We start from the raw sequence: 16,942 nt of genomic DNA on the forward strand, positions 1-16,942 counted from the left end.
GTTATGAGAGATGTTTGTAAGTGCTTATTCTGGTTATGTCTGTGTTCTTGTTGTTTTTATGAGAAAGGCTCACAGGACACATTTGTGTTTAGGTAATTGGTTAGAAGACTTTGTTCGTCAGTAGAACATTAGTGTGTCTAATTTAGTTTAGAATGAAGCAATCGATGCTACATGGTGTAGCAAGCTTTTTGTTTGATAAATATGTGGTTCCTATAGAAGTAGATAAGCAGACAGGAAGTACAGGGTTATTACAAATGATTGAAGCGATTTCACAGCTCTACAATAACTTTATTATTTGAGATATTTTCACAATGCTTTGCACACACATACAAAAACTAAAAAAGTTTTTTTAGGCATTCACAAATGTTCAATATGTGCCCCTTTAGTGATTCGGCAGACATCAAGCCGATAATCAAGTTCCTCCCACACTAGGCGCAGCATGTCCCCATCAATGAGTTCGAAAGCATCGATGATGCGAGCTCGCAGTTCTGGCACGTTTCTTGGTAGAGGAGGTTTAAACACTGAATCTTTCACATAACCCCACAGAAAGAAATCGCATGGGGTTAAGTCGGGAGAGCGTGGAGGCCATGACATTAATTGCTGATCATGATCTCCACCACGACCGATCCATCGGATTTCCAATCTCTTGTTTAAGAAATGCCGAACATGATGATGGAAGTGCGGTGGAGCACCATCTTGTTGAAAGATGAAGTCGGTGCTGTCGGTCTCCAGTTGTGGCATGAGCCAATTTTCCAGCATGTCCAGATACACGTGTCCTGTAACGTTTTTTTTTGCAGAAGAAAAAGGGGCCGTAAACTTTAAACCGTGAAATTGCACAAAACACGTTAACATTTGGTGAATTGCGAATTTGCTGCACGAATGCGTGAGGATTCTTTACCGCCCAGATTCGCACATTGTGTCTGTTCACTTCACCATTAAGAAAAAATGTTGCTTCATCACGGAAAACAAGTTTCGCACTGAACGCATCCTCTTCCATGAGCTGTTGCAACCGCGCCGAAAATTCAAAGCGTTTGACTTTGTCATCGGGTGTCAGGGCTTGTAGCAATTGTAAACGGTAAGGCTCCTGCTTTAGCCTTTTCCGTAAGATTTTCCAAACCGTCGGCTGTGGTACGTTTAGCTCCCTGCTTGCTTTATTCGTCGACTTCCGCGGGTTACGCGTGAAACTTGCCCGGACGCGTTCAACCGTTTCCTCGCTCACTGCAGGCCGACCCGTTGATTTCCCCTTACAGAGGCATCCAGAAGCTTTAAACTGCGCCTACCATCGCCGAATGGAGTTAGCAGTTGGTGGATCTTTGTTGAACTTCGTCCTGAAGTGTCGTTGCACTGTTATGACTGACTGATGTGAGTGCATTTCGAGCACGACATACGCTTTCTCGGCTTCTGTCGCCATTTTGTCTCACTGTGCTCTCGAGCGCTCTGGCGGCAGAAACCTGAAGTGTGGCTTCAGCCGAACAAAACTTTATGAGTTTTCTACGTATCTGTAGTGTGTCATGGCCATATGTCAATGAATGGAGCTACATTGAATTTATGAAATCGCTTCAATCATTTGTAATAGCCCTGTATATTGGCGGTAAATGAGAGTGAATATATGTTCATGTGACACACTTTGCCATTTCACTTTAAGGTTAAGAATTCTTCATAACAGTTGTCTTATAGATCAGTTTAGTCATTCAGAACGCCGAGGAATTTCAGGAAGTACTATTCTCCACAGGAAAATGGCTGTCTCCCACAAAGTGAATGCTCACTGTACCTGAATCGTGCGAGTATGCTCTGTTTCGCTGCGGGGAGCCTGCGCCAGGGAGGGCAGGGAAACCGAATTTTCCCAGAAAGTAGGGTCATCCTGGCTGAACGCAAACTGACAGTTGTCATTGTCACATGCTGCGACCAAAGACACTCCAGCGCAGCCTAGCATACTACTATAGGGGCAGGGATTTCTGATAACAGGTATATGATGCGACATTTCATTCACTATCTGACAGTTACCTGCCACTAATACCAGAAACACAATCTAAACAACAATTACTCTGCTCGATCACGTGAGGAAACACCAAGCCAAACATACGACAGACAGATAAATGTAGAGACCAGTGCATCAGCAGCTTGCACACTACTAACAGTAATAAGTATAGTGTACTGCCACCTCAGCTGTAGAGTTCCCCAAAGCCCACCCCTCCAACTCCTCCATACTAGTCGTATCGTCAACATAGACCCACACTCAGTGAGTGTATGTAGTAGTGGAAAGAAAACTAGGGATTTAGAGATTCACGTGTGAACTACTTGCTAGCGTGGTCAGTAAGGAAAACAAGCGTGAACGGCGATAGATATAAAGTAATACCGCGAGTAAAAGCGGAAATGTGAGATGTATATAACTGTACATAAACCATGGTCCGTGTTTGAGCCTAAATCTGGGATTGGATTTTTTTTTTCTTCAGGGTGGAGGGATTTCAGTGGAATAAAGCTACAACAAAACTTGGAGCAGAAGAGGAAGCCCAGAACAGTATTGAGGCCACAGCCAGACGCAGCCACTGGTCACTGAACTGTGTGACCAACCCCTGTGTCACATGTACCAGAACCACCGCACCAGGCATCACACCTGTTAACACAACAAAGTCAGCAGAGGTGCCATTTCCGCAATCGATACTGTGGCTGCAGCAACATGACTGAGCAAACTGCCACATCTCAGTCGTTGTCCCCACTTCAAACTTTTCCCTGTGACCAATGATTACATCTCTTCTGTATCTGTCACCACTGACAGTCTAGATTTAACCACTGATCGTGCCTGTATTGAAAATCTGGATTTAAACTCTCAGGTCCAGCTTGTCAATGTCCTTCACAGCTGGGCTGTCCAATGGTGCACGGTCGCCACCATATCTATGACGCTGCCTCCTCCACGCCGTCAACCCTACGGCTACTGCCTGAGAGCTCAGCCCTAGCACACAGACTCCGTCCTGCCGCCAAACCTCCAGCCGACCTCATGCCACCACTGTCCGCCGCCGAGCAGTGTCAGCGGAGTCACTCGCTACTCTCTATGAGGAACGACAGCATTGGCATATTCTTACCAGCTCACTTGGGTCCGAGGATCATCTCCCATCGTCAGCAGTCTGTTTCAAAAGCGCGGAACTATGTCTGATCAAGGTCGTCAATAAAGTGTTCTAGCAACAGACTGCTTCATTCATTGCCTGTTCCTCCATCCACATCCAGCAGAGAGCCGCCTGCCCAGGCCTTACATCAACAACACCATTAGAATTTTCATTGTAGTTAATGATGTCCGCTACGGTACATTTGATTTTCTTTCTCTTGTTTTATCAGATTTCCCCGTCGTACCTTGTGGTCTGAAATTGTTTCGCTTAGGTTGACCATTGATTTATACGACTCTTTTTATCGGTAATCTACCGATCAACTATTGACTTCGAATGTCTATATTTGTCTAATTACAGGTCTTCATAAGATCGCTTACTGAGCCATCAGCTTAGCTTATAAGCTACGCAAGTTATGTTTTTGTGTGGCGCCTTCATCTGTCTAACTAAATCCCCGCTACTGCGTACAAGGCAACCAATTTTGCGCACACTTTCGCTGCTTCTTACAGATGCATCACGTCGGTGTCATATAACTCGGCAAACGGTGAATTTGTAGTATAGTTATACAGGGTGAGCACCAGTAAAACCGACAATGAAATGTTCTACCAACACGTGTCTGGAAGTGCATCGTTGCCATGGTAGGTGGCACTGACGAATGGCAGTTCCTCTGACCAAGTGCCGTGTGTTCTTTGCGTGTTGCAGGCTGTGAGACTCACGCAACGTACTGTAAGCAGCAGAATGGCCCGATATTCATGTGGGGAACAAGAATTACCCTCGCAGACATCAACCACGTCACACAAAATTTCAAGCTTTTTTGGACGTTTGTTAGATCAAGGGTCCTTTCAGACAGAGAATGTGCAGTGAAGCGGTGAACTGTGCGTACAGAAGATTTGGAGGATCGGGTTCTGCAGGATATTGAAACGAACCCTAGTACAGGTTCCTGGCAAGGGCCCGGCAACATGGTATCAGCTGAAGTAAGATTGTGTGTATCCTGCGTAACAACCGCTACTGTCGCTATTGCCTGTAATACCACAGACGCCACTTTGAACATATGTTGTGACGTGGATGAGATGCAGCTCTGTACTTTGTTCTGGGCCGATTTGTTGTCATTGCACGCACACCGTTCATTTCCGGACACATTTTCGTACAACTTTTTTCTTCCATTTCCAGTCGGGAAGCCGTCCCTGCAGTTGCTCGGTTTCATTAATCTTCACCCTGTATACATTATACTGAGAAAACTCTTAATATGTGCTCTGTTAAAAAATTATTGAAATATGTTTTATTAAAACGTGTCCATAGCAAATGAACAGTTACCCATGAGAGTAGCTTATACACTACTGGCCATTAAAATTGCTAAAGCAAGAAAAAATGCAGACGATAAACGGGTATTCATTGGGCAAATATATTATACTAGAACTGACACGTGATTACAGTTTCACGCGATTTGGGTGCATAGATCCTGAGAAATTACCCAGAACAACCACCTCTGCCCGTAATTACGGCCTTGATACGCCTGGGCATTAAGTGAAACAGAGCTTGGATGGCGTGCACAGGTACAGCTGCCCATGCAGCTTCAACACGATACCACAGTTCATCAAGAATAGTGACTGGCGTATTGTGACGAGCCAGTTCCTCGGCCACCATTGACCAGACGTTTTCAGTTGGTGAGACATCTGGAGAATGTGCTGGCCAGGGCAGCAGTCGAACATTTTCTGTATCCAGAAAGGCCCGTACAGGACCAGCAACATGCGGTCGTGCATTATCCTGTTGAAATGTAGGATTTCGCTGGCATCGAATGAAGGGTAGAGCCACGGGTCGTAAAACATCTGAAATGTAACGTCCAATGTTCAAAGTGCCATCAATGCGAACAAGAGGTGACCGAGACGTGTAACCAATGGCACCCCATATCATCATGCCGTGTGATACGCCAGTATGGCGATGACGAACACACGCTTCCAATATGCGTTCACCGTGATGTCGCCAAACACGGATGCGACCATCATGATGCTGTAAACAGAACGTGGATTCATCCGAAAAAATGACGTTTTGTCATTCGTGTACCCAGGTTCGTCGTTGAGTACACCATCGCAGGCGCTCCTGTCTGTGATGCAGCGTCGAGGGTAACCGCAGCCATGGTCTCCGAGCTGATAGTCCATGCTGCTGCAAACGTCGTCGAACTGTTCGTGCAGATGGATGTTGTCTTGCAAACGTCCCCATCTGTTGACCCAGGGATCGAGACGTGACTGTACGATCCGTTACGGCCATGCGTATAAGATGCCTGTCATCTCGCGGCGTTCCGTATTACCCTCCTGAACCCACTGATTCCATATTCTGCTAACAGCTATTGGATCTCGACCAACGCGAGCAGCAATGTCTCGATACGATAAACCGCAATCGCGATAGCCTACAGTCCGACATTTATCAGAGTCGGAAACTTGATGGTACGCATTTCTCCTCCTTACACGAGGCATAACAAGAGCGTTTCACAAGGCAACGGCGGTCAACTGCTGTTTGTGTATGAGAAATCGTTTGGAAACTTTCCTCATGTCAGCACGTTGTAGGTGTCGCCACCGGCGCCAACCTTGTGTGAATGCTCTGAAAAGCTAATCTTTTGCATATCACAGCATCTCCTTCCTGTCGGTCAAATTTCGCGTCTGTAGCACGTCATCTTCATGGTGTAGCAATTTTAATGGCCAGTAGTGTACAATATATACATTGAGATCCTGAGGTACATTCAGTACCAGCTTATTTTCCGTACTGGTGCGACTGAACCACGGCCTGTATTCTATGGTATGTAAATTACCAGCGCTGTCCGAAACAGATTATTTCGTTAGACATTAGGCTGACTGTGCCAAATGATTAAATTATTCTAAAAACAACTCTTCCCTGTCGTCTCCAGTTGGACAGAAACGTCATTGTTTCCTCAAATACATTTGCCCTATGTGCCAAAATTGGACCCGGTTAGTGGGTGATCATACAGCTGTTTTATTATGTCAATTTCAGGCAAACGGTTCGTTGGGCTCTACTCGATTCTCCACCCTGTGCTCCTCGTTCGGGATCCTGAACTTATTCGCCAGATTCTGATAAAAGACTTCGGATCATTTCACGAGCGCGGTCTTTACTTAGACTACGAGGAGCCGCTCTACAGGCAGCTGTTCTTCCTACCGTCTTCTGAATGGCGCCATCGCAGGGTCAAACTGACGCCCGCATTCACCTCTGGCAAACTGAAAGGGATGTTCCAGGTGAGCTGAATAACAGCAGCGGTGTAAGTACTGCACAGCTACGTACTTACATAGGTTTTTAAGTTGCTTTTTAGTGTCCGTGTGTCTGCGTGTATGTGCTGTGTGTGTGTGTGTGTGTGTGTGAGAGAGAGAGAGAGAGAGAGAGAGAGAGAGAGAGAGAGAGACAGACAGAGAGAGAGAGAGAGAGAGAGACAGAGAGAGAGAAGAGAGGGAGTGAGAGAGCAAAAGCGAGAGCGGGAGAGAATATATATATATATATATATATATATATATATATATATATATATATCGCTGCATGAACAAATGAATATTTCATCGTATCATATTATTAAATATAGTAGAAAATCTGTATTGATGTGTGTCTGATCGTTTATCACATATTTGTTCTGAGCAATATCAATCTGAATATGACAGTTTTCCTGTTTTGGTTAATGGCATTTGTTGTGGTTGTTTGTTCTGATTATTTTCATAATCTACAAAGATTCCTGTTGGACGAACATCCGCAACTGAGCATTATAATAGAGGTCGGAAATACCGCTTCAGTTGTAAATTTCTTTTATTATCACGATCTATCATAGGTAGTAAACCGCACCTAGTACACGTCCACAGCGGCGCTCGGGGACCACATCACAGTAGCGACACCTGAGGATGGGCTTATAAGAGCGCGTAACCGGTCGTGATAATAAAAGAAATTTACAACTGAAGCGGTATTTTCAACCTCTAGTATTTTCATAATCATCTTGTTCCATGTTTGTAGGATGGTATCCGTGGTATTTTAAGTGCTCTGAAAATGTAGAATGGTTTGTTTGCACAGTTTTACATGTGTTCCTTGGTATGTTTGCCACTCTGTGTGTTAATTTACACTGAGATGCCAGAAGTCATGGGATAGTGATGTGCACATATACAGATTGCGGTACTATCACGTACACAAGATATCGAAGGGCACTGCATTGGCGCTGCTGTCATTTCTTCTCAAGTGATTCATGTTAAAATCTTTCAGACTTGATTACGGCCGCACGACGGGAATTAGCAGACTTTGAACACGGAATGGTAGTTGGAGCTTCTAACAATACCACCACTTGCAAAGTAGGTTAGAAATCAGATTAATAATGTTGCTCACGCAGCATATGTTCGCTTTATCGGGCAACAACAAAGTTATTGACTGTGGATGGTATCGTCAGAATGGAAATAATGAAGTCACTGTAAAAAAGTCATTAATTTTGGCACTTATCTTGAATGTATTCCCACGTAGATTTCGTCGAAGTTGTTATGGCTCATCTTATTGATTCTAGGGTGATTCCACTTCGACTGATAGAAGGTCCAGATCTGTATTTTAGCAATATTTCAAGACCTAACAAATGCGTTTTTCAGGAAATTCTTAATGATCAAACAACCCAGATCAGAACAATGGTATGGTAGAAATAATTTTTGACTTGTAGTTCACGATCCAGATTTTTATTAAACTTCTTGTAAATTCACATATACTTCTTCTTAATTGTCACATCATCAAGAAAACAGTTTTGTATCAATATTCATATATTTAATTTCCACTTTAACCAAACACAGGACCTGACTGTTCTTTTACAAAGTGAAACAAAGACTGCTCTGTGTGCATTCGCTCCAAAACGGTAACAAGTAAGCCAAAGATTATTACAGTCTCACAGAAATGAATACACACAAGAACCATATCACTGTAATATATCGATATATCTGAGTACCTATACACTAATAAAACCAAATGTGAATATTGTCACAAAAATATGTCTGTTACTTCGCAGAAAAGTGGTACGATATTACTGGTATCGAGAACTGGGGTTGGAGTGCCGTAATGGTCACGTAAATAAAGAACCATTACAAGCTACACGCATGGGGCGTGTCCGCCGCTCGTGGTCTCGCGGTAGCGTTCTCGCTTCCCGAGCACGGGGTCCCGGGTTCGATTCCCGGCGGGGTCAGGGATTTTCACCTGCCTCGAGATGACTGGGTGTTTGTGTTGTCCTCATCATTTCATCATTATCCAGGAAAGTGGCGAAATTGGACTGAGCAAAGATTGGGAAATTGTACGGGCGCTGATAACCACGCAGTTGAGCGCCCCACAAACCAAACATCATCATCATCATCACGCATGGGGCGTTCCATTTCAATAGTCCGAGATCCACAGTGTCAAGAGTGTTCCGAGAAGCAGTCATTACAACTCGCCGCGAACAACGCAGTGCCCGAATACCTTCACTATCGACCGAGAGCAGCAGCGTTTCCGTACAGCTGTCAGTGCTAACAGACGGTAGGGTTCGAGTATAGCGCAGACCCCCTGAAGCCATGAACCCAAGTTGTCAAAAAGGCACTAAGCAAGCTAGTGTTGGCTTCATAATGGAATGGGCTGTATTTGCATGGAATGGACTGCGTCCTCTGGTCCAGCTGAACCGACTGAGACACTAAATGGTTATGTTCGGATACTTGGAGACCATTTGCAGCCATTCTTGGACCTCATATTCCCAAACAACGATAGAATTTTCATGTCATCGGACCACATTGCTCGCGATTGGTTTGAAGAACATTCTGTACAGTACGAGCGAATGATTCTGCCACTCAGATCGCCCGATAGGAACCCCATCGAGCATTTATGGGACATAATTGAGAGGTTAGTTTGTGCAGAAAATCCTCCAGCGGCTACTATCCCGCAATTACGGACGGCTATAGATGCAGCATAGATCCGTATTTCTGCAAGGGACTTCTAACGGTTTCTTGAGTTCATACCATGTCGAGTTACTCCACTATGCGGGAAAAAAGAGGTCCGACGCAGTACTAAGAGGTGTCCCATGACTTCGGTACTCTCACTGTAAAAACGGATAGTCTGCCTCTGTCGGTGTCGAGCTTGAAATGCAAATCGTACACGTTTTTGTTTAGGATCACTCAACAACAGAAAAGCATTTTATACTCTCCAAAGCGATAAGTGGTATCTGACGCTTTCGACACAGTGCAAGGAAGCGCGGCACCGCCACGGAAGCTGTTGCCATGTGTCAGCAAGCGGACCCCTCACAGTTTTGACGATGCGGCTTTCAAATGCACAATAGTTTGCCAGGAAATTTGTCGCATAAATGTTATTCGAATTAACTGTTATTACCGGTGTCTAATAAAGTGAAATACATTGTAACTCTGGTACCTTTACACTCAAGACTTCAGCATTCAGACGAAAGACGATATGAAAATATAGACAACGAGCGTTTTCTACGGCGAGACGTTGTATTTAGACAGCCTGCTGTTTACTGCTTGACAATGGGCTTATACGTAGCATAACGGCTCTAACAGAAGAAAAGAGTTGCTCCATGCACTGCTGCAGCCTACATTGTTGCCAATTTGTGCAAATAGCCGGACTTCAAGAATTATCAGTATGGCCATGTTAATTGCCCAATGTCACGATTGCCGCCGTCAAAGAGTGCACATATTCCAGGCCATTGAAAATGCATTACAAACAGTAAAGGCGAAACGCGTATGGCACAAAAATTGAGTTACATTCAGCATTGTTCCAAAGAAATAGTTGTCAACATTACATAATATTATACGCAACTTAGGACGAGAGGACTATAAAAGTTGTGGATAAATGGAAGTCGAGTGATTGTAAATCCGGTGGATGAGTCTGGGTCTATGGAACCATCATCACAACTTTGCATGTTGTTCGTTGCAGTGTAAACCCACACTTTCATTGAAAGTCATAAAATGGGATACTGTTTGTAAGTGTGTGGGAAAGACGTTTCTTTTTTTACTTTCCTAATTCGAAATGCTTAAGGAGGAGATAAGTACATTCTTGGCAATACAAGTTCAAATATTTGCACGGTCCATCGTCGTCAATCATATAATTACTCACCTTGACTTGGTAATAGCACACTTGCAGTCTTTCTTTATTCGACTGCCTTATTTAAGCACTTTATAGATGGTTGAAACATTTCTGCCTTTGTAGGACTGGCTTCAAATTTAGCATAATTTCTTCGTCTTTTGCGACACAAAAATGTACCTCTTACCATTCAAGACATCTAGAATTACTTCTGTACCTGTAGCTTGAAATATTTATCATTTTATATGATGATGCATTTAATATTATGTGCCAATGGTGAATTAGTCCAGTATTAATTACACACAAATATAATGAACGTTCCATGATTGAATATGAAAATTTTATTTATCAACTTAAGGATTTTATGGACATTGAATTTAACTAGGACAGCTATCTCAAATAAATCACAACTAATCGTGTTTATTGAGGACAGACATGACAAGTGTTCCGGAAACAAATAACTACCGATAGTCGCGTAGAACAAGCAAGACAGCCTATAACGAGTATAATCTCAGGGCACTAAACCAGGATGTTTGTGGTTTGTCAGTGTATCGTTCCCTTTCTTTTCGATCGTTCTCGATAATAACCAAGTACACCACTGTGTAAAGACGGTGGAATTGTGTATGTTTGCAAGCAATGATTCAGAACAGCGGAGATTATGGGATCAGACGATCGACAAAGAAATATTCGCAGTTCGACTGAGAACCTTTTTACAGCCAAAACAGAAACCAAGTGGTTGTCAGTCAAGTCGAGAATCCAAGAGCAGTGTCTGCAGTGTAAATAAGAGCTGAGTCATATACAGATGTATGAATATCACCTACTGATGGCTCCCTAAAATAACATTTTAACATTCATGTTTGTATATTCCAGATTCCTGGAATTTTTCCCAATGACTGCTTATTGATTACGTTTATCTGGTAGATGTGCAGGGCTTTATATCCTATTTAGAAGATCTGTTTACGTAGTATGTTTGCCACTCTGTTTCTTTTCTTTGTGGGAAGGACTTATGGGACCAAACTGTTGAGGTCCTTACGCACTACTTAATCTAACTTAAACTAATTTACGCTAAGGACAACACACACACACACACACACACGTGCCCGGGGGAAGACTCTAACCTCCGACGGGGGGAGCCGCGCAGACCATGACAAGATACCTGAGACCACGCGGCTACGCAGCACGGCTGCCACTCTGTATGTTGATTCACACTGAGGTGACAGAAGTCGTGGGATAGCGATATGCTCATATACAGATGGCGGTAGTATCGCGTACACAAGTTATCAAAGGGGAGTACATCTGCGGAGCTGTCATTTGTACTCAAGTGATTCATGTTAAAAGTTTTCAGACATAATTATGGCCGCACCACGGGAATTAGCAGACTTGGAACGCGGAAAGGTAGTTGAAGCTATACGCACGGATAATTACATTTCCGAAGTAGTTAGGGATTTAAATAGTCCGAGATCCACAGTGTTTCCGCGCGGGATTAGCCGAGCTGTCTAAGGCACTGCTATCATGGACTGTGCGGCTGGTCCCGGTGGAGGTTCGAGTCCTCCCTAGGGCATGGGTGTGTGTGTTTGTCCTTAGGTTAAGTAGTGTGTAAGCTTAGGGATTGATGACCTTAGCAGTTAAGTCCCTTAAGATTTCACAGACATCTGAACACTTTTTTCCACAGTGTCAAGGATGTGCCGAGAATACAAAATATCAGGCATTACTACTAGAGATGGGGGATCCGCTCTTGAACTGATTCATAGAGTTGAATCTTTCAAAGGAGTGAACAATCAGTGCTTCAGAAAAAAAGAACGGTAGCTCCAAACGTTTCCCACGGCAGAGAGAGAGAGAGAGAGAGAGAGAGAGAGAGAGAGAGAGAGAGAGACGGAGCATATCAGCAGCGCCTCTGCTGGTCACAGCACAGTGCACGCCAAACAACACAGCCAGCGCCGGCCTCTGCCCTACTTCTACCTTGGCTGCCTGCATTGTGCAGTGCCCCATTGGATTTTGTGTTTCACATATGCCGTGCCATCTCTGTGCGTCGTCTGCCGCGTGCAGTGTCTGGCACAGCTTAACTTCGCATCGCACTCTGTCGGCGATCGTTTCAGTCGCACGTCCTGCCCTCTGGGCAGTTGATGCGAGCAACAGGACAGAGAGCCACCTAGCGGATAACATGGGAACTACTTGCAACAACCTGCTCGCAAGGGAACGGATGATTTGTCTCGGAGCGGGTGAGTTCACCGCTCCCCCCACCCTCAGAACTCGCCCGCTCAACGCTCACCCCACCGTTCTCGACTCTAGCCAGAGCATTGAGCAAAGCAACTCAGGTGTCACTCTAGTCTCTGCGGTCTTAGCTCATGCAGTAATACAGCTCGCGGCTCGACCTCCTCGACTCAGTGCTTCTGCATCGGAGTTCGTCTCTACTGGATATTGTTTTTCGTAGTAATACCGCTATGTATATTACATTATTATGTTATGTATACATCATTTGTTTTTATTTTATTTTTATTTGTTTAAACTGATCAGATTAGGTTCCTGACGACTCCTCTTACTATAGGATTTTTATTATGGACACTCGAATTTACGCTTTAATTACGAGCGAACTGATAAACGTATCGCAAAATGTGATACACCAATATTTTCCTTATTTTATTCTGTGTAAGGCTATATGCAGCACTTTCGTTTTACAGTCAAATTTATATATTTTCTTCTTATTCTGGTACGGATTTTGCGATTTTAGGCGTCTTCGGAAGGAAACGTTCACTTTAAAAATATATGGCTTGCGATGTATTTGTATGATGTTAATGAAATTTTAATGCATTGTAGCCAAATATATTGTTAATGTAAATCTCAAGTTACAACATTTTCCGATCACCCAAAAAACCACGATAGTGCAAAATAAATCAATAATCAAAAACTTTGTCATATCGTGGAAATTTCAATAAACAATACAAAATTCTTACTCATTATCTGTGTTACTTCAAAATAGGATCAAATAAGATCAAAATACAGGTATAGTACTGGAATAAACCAAGTTTAAAGGGCAATGTGCCTTCCATTTATTTTCTATTGTAAATGAGTGGTGAGTCATGAAAAAGAGCTAATTCATTTCAGGGAGTGAACAGTTCTGATCCGATCTCTGAAAAGAACAGTTTTGCGCATCTCTAATTACTACTCATCACGAACAACACAGTGCCCGACGACGTTCACTATCGACCAAGAGCCGCGGCGTTTCCGTCGTACAGCTGTCAGTGCTAACAGACAAGCAGCTCTGCGTGAAATATCCACAGAAATCAATGCCGGACGTACGATTAACGCTTTCTTTAGGACAGTGGAGCGAAATCTGACGTTCCGCACGAAGCACTGGGTAGCCTCCACAATGTTGCCATCGCGTCACACGTCCTGTTTACTGCTAGAGGTCTGAGCAAGTTATAGAAATGATATCTGCATCTCGTCCGCATGTCTTTCATTCAGATTCATATCTATGTGTATGAAAATACTGTAAACGACTTTAACCTAAACGCTACGCTGCAACCTGACACTAGCTTGGCCCTTGGTTTTAACTTTCATCTGCTAAAGTTAGGCCTCGTAGTTAGGATCCCATAGTCAGATAAGGTAGAGGCCGACTATGACCACATTTTAACACACCACAACATAGTCTTTTGATATTCTTGTGGCGTTTCTTTAGTTACAAGGCACAGGAATAGGCTGTGGTGTCAGTCACAACAAACGACAAGGCACAGCTTCACACCAGGAGAATGCACCACTGCATATCGATATCTCACCACCCCCTACCATCCGTCCCTCAATAGCCCACCCTAATACCGACACCAGGAGAAACCAGTAGAGGAAATAAAAACTTTGAGGTTCGCCGATGAAATGGCTCAAATGGCTCTGAGCACTATGGGACTTAACTTCTGAGGTCATCAGTCCCCTAGAACTTAGAACTACTTAAACCTAACTAACCTACAGACATCACACACATCCATGCCCCAGGATGGATTCGAACCTGCGACCGTAACGGTCGCGCGGTTCCAGACTAAAGCGCCAAGAACCGCTCGGCCACTTCGGCCGGCTTCGCCGTTGACATTGTAATTGTGTCAGAGACAGCGAAGGACTTGGAAGAGCAGTTTAACGGAATAGACAGTGTCCTGAAAGGAGGATATAAGATGAACATCAACAAAAGCAAAACGAGGATAATGGAATCTAGTCGAATTAAATCAGGTGATGCTGAGAGAATTAGATTAGGAAATTAGACACTTAAAGTAGTAAAGGAGTTTTGCTATTTGGGGAGAAAATAACTGATGATGGTCGAATTAGAGAGGATATATAAAATGTAGACTGGCAATGGCAAGGAAAGCGTTTCTGAAGAAATTTGTTAACATCGAGTGTAGATTTAAGTGTCAAGAAGTCGTTTCTGAAAGTATTTCTATGGAGTTTAGCCATGTACGGAAGTGAAACGTGGACGATAAATAGTTTGGACAAGAAGAGGATAGAAGCTTTCGAAATGTGGTGCTACAGAAGAGTGCAGAAGATTAGATGGGTAGATCACATAACTAACGAGGAGGTACTGAATAGAATTGGGGAGAAGAGGAGTTTGTGGCACAACTTGACTAGAAGACATTGGTTGGTAGGACATGTTCTGAGGCATCAAGGGATCACCAATTTAATATTGGAGGACAGCGTGGAGAGTAAAAATTGTAGAGGGAGACCATGAGATGAATACATTAAGCAGATTCAGAAGGATGTAGGTTGCAGTAGGTACTGGGAGATGAAGAAGCTTGCACAGGATAGAGTAGCATGGAGAGCTGCATCAAACCACTCTCAAGACTGAAGACCACAACAACAGGGTGAGTTACAGAGGACTTTACAACTTTAGATAGATATTTACTGGGATAACTTACAGAATCGGTAGATGTGTAATTTTGTAGCAAAAACAGCATCAATTTTCACATTTTGATTTGGTGTGACTACCATTTCTGACGTGGTAAGCATCCCGCCAGTAATTAGTTTCTTCCCACACTCATTGTAGATAATCTGACGTAACTTGTGCAACGGCAGTGTAGATTCGATTTTACAGTTCGGCTTAATTGTTTGCTAGGGGAGGAACATTCACACCGTCTTTAATGAACAGTTGTTGCAGAGTTTTCCTTTCATGAAACCAAAACATACAGCAAGCACGCTTCGTACCAGAGAAAGTATCCATTTTAACAGTGTACTATACTGACGCTCCTGGCAACGGAATGGGGTGACGCAAATTGGAGATGGTTTACTACAAAATGACGCATCTACAGATTCTGTAAGATATCTGAATAAATTTCTATATTATTCCGAAGTCGTAAGGTCCTCTGTATTTTTGAAACTTATGTGTGTGGAACGCACACCAAATACGACTAAAAGGGGATATTGAATGTTAAGGACGAAAGGCGGCATGAATTTTCGAATATTTTTTTTACTCACAGATTTGTTGAAAAACCCCGAATTACCAGACTTTTGAAGATAGACGAAAATTATCCCGCGGAGGTTCGAGTCCTTTGTTCTTAGGATAATTTAGGTTAAGTAGTGTGTAAGCTTAGGGACTGATGACCTTAGCAGTTAAGTCCCATAAGATTTCACTCACATTTGAACATTTATCCCGCAGATGTCTAATTCCAAAATTTCAGGAACCAATATTAAGAATCTAAAGACATCTTTCATCCCTCCACGCTTCACTTCTTTATGGAGCTTCAGGAGAGGTCTCGGTGAAGACAACGTCAGACTAATGAGGCATTTAACCGTAGCAATACCATAGCGTTCATTTCCAAGACCGGTATACTTAATGGACAGCCAAAAAACAATTGTTATATTAACATCATCATTTTTAAAGAGGTAATGACGTTTAATTAGCAGCCAGAACCTGGAAACACCTTTCAGCACACTCTTAGAAATATGACCGAGCGGGGGAGGCGCTGTGGTCAGCACACTGGACTCGCATTCGGGAAGACGACGGTTCAGACACACGTCAACCATCCAGATTTAGGTTTTCCGTGATTTCCTTATATCGCTCGACGCAGATGCTGGTATGGTTCCTCTGTAAACGGCACGGCCGATTTCCTTCGGCATTCTTCCCTAATCCGATCTTGTGCTCCGTGTCCAACGACCACGCTATCGACGGGTGGTTAAACTGTAACCTCCCCCGCCTCCCCCTTTGAATATGAACGCTCTTTTCAATAACGTGTACTTTCTACTTTTTTACCAACACACTGTAGTTGACTTTTAGTCTCAAAATACTTTTTAAAGAGGTATCTAATGGCCCGTGACCCTGGTAACATTAAATACGAGATTCATTGGAGAAAGTGACATCCGCTACTGAGATTTAAATTTTTGGATATAGTTTAATGGATAAATTAAAAACAAATACGGAATCTGGTAGAAGAATTCATTAGAAAGGATAAATATTTTTTTCGAAATTTAAAATATAACGTAACTGACTAGATTATAATACTTTCAAATGATTGGGATAAAGCTCCCCTCCCCCGCCCCCAACTTGGTACTTCGATGCTTAAGTAGTCGCCCTTCAATCAGTTCACACACGATTTGAACGGGAAGAGACGCTGACTTGTGATACCACGTTAAGTACCTTCTGCGTGCGCTTCACGATAATTTTCTGAGTACATGTGTCGATGTAAATATACACGCCCATTTGAACTAACAATTTTTCGTTCAGCGAGTGAATGGCCTGAATGCGTAGGTTGCAGTATATGAAAGTTGCATCCAGAATTTCTGACGAGACGATTCTGGTTTTATTT

At 43.3% G+C, this 16,942-nt stretch overlaps 1 protein-coding gene across 1 annotated transcript in view; it reads left to right on the forward strand.

The window, feature by feature from the left end:
- The window catches only part of LOC126191380 (cytochrome P450 6k1-like), a 137,433-nt gene that overhangs the window by 24,096 nt on the left and 96,395 nt on the right, over positions 1–16,942 (forward strand). Inside the window, exon 3 of the mRNA XM_049932232.1 lies at positions 6,102–6,340. Coding sequence (XP_049788189.1) covers positions 6,102–6,340 — 239 coding nt within the window. The remainder of the gene's footprint in view (positions 1–6,101; positions 6,341–16,942) is intronic.

Source organism: Schistocerca cancellata, chromosome 6 (genome assembly GCF_023864275.1).
Source record: "Schistocerca cancellata isolate TAMUIC-IGC-003103 chromosome 6, iqSchCanc2.1, whole genome shotgun sequence".
In the NCBI taxonomy this organism is placed as follows: domain Eukaryota; kingdom Metazoa; phylum Arthropoda; class Insecta; order Orthoptera; family Acrididae; genus Schistocerca; species Schistocerca cancellata.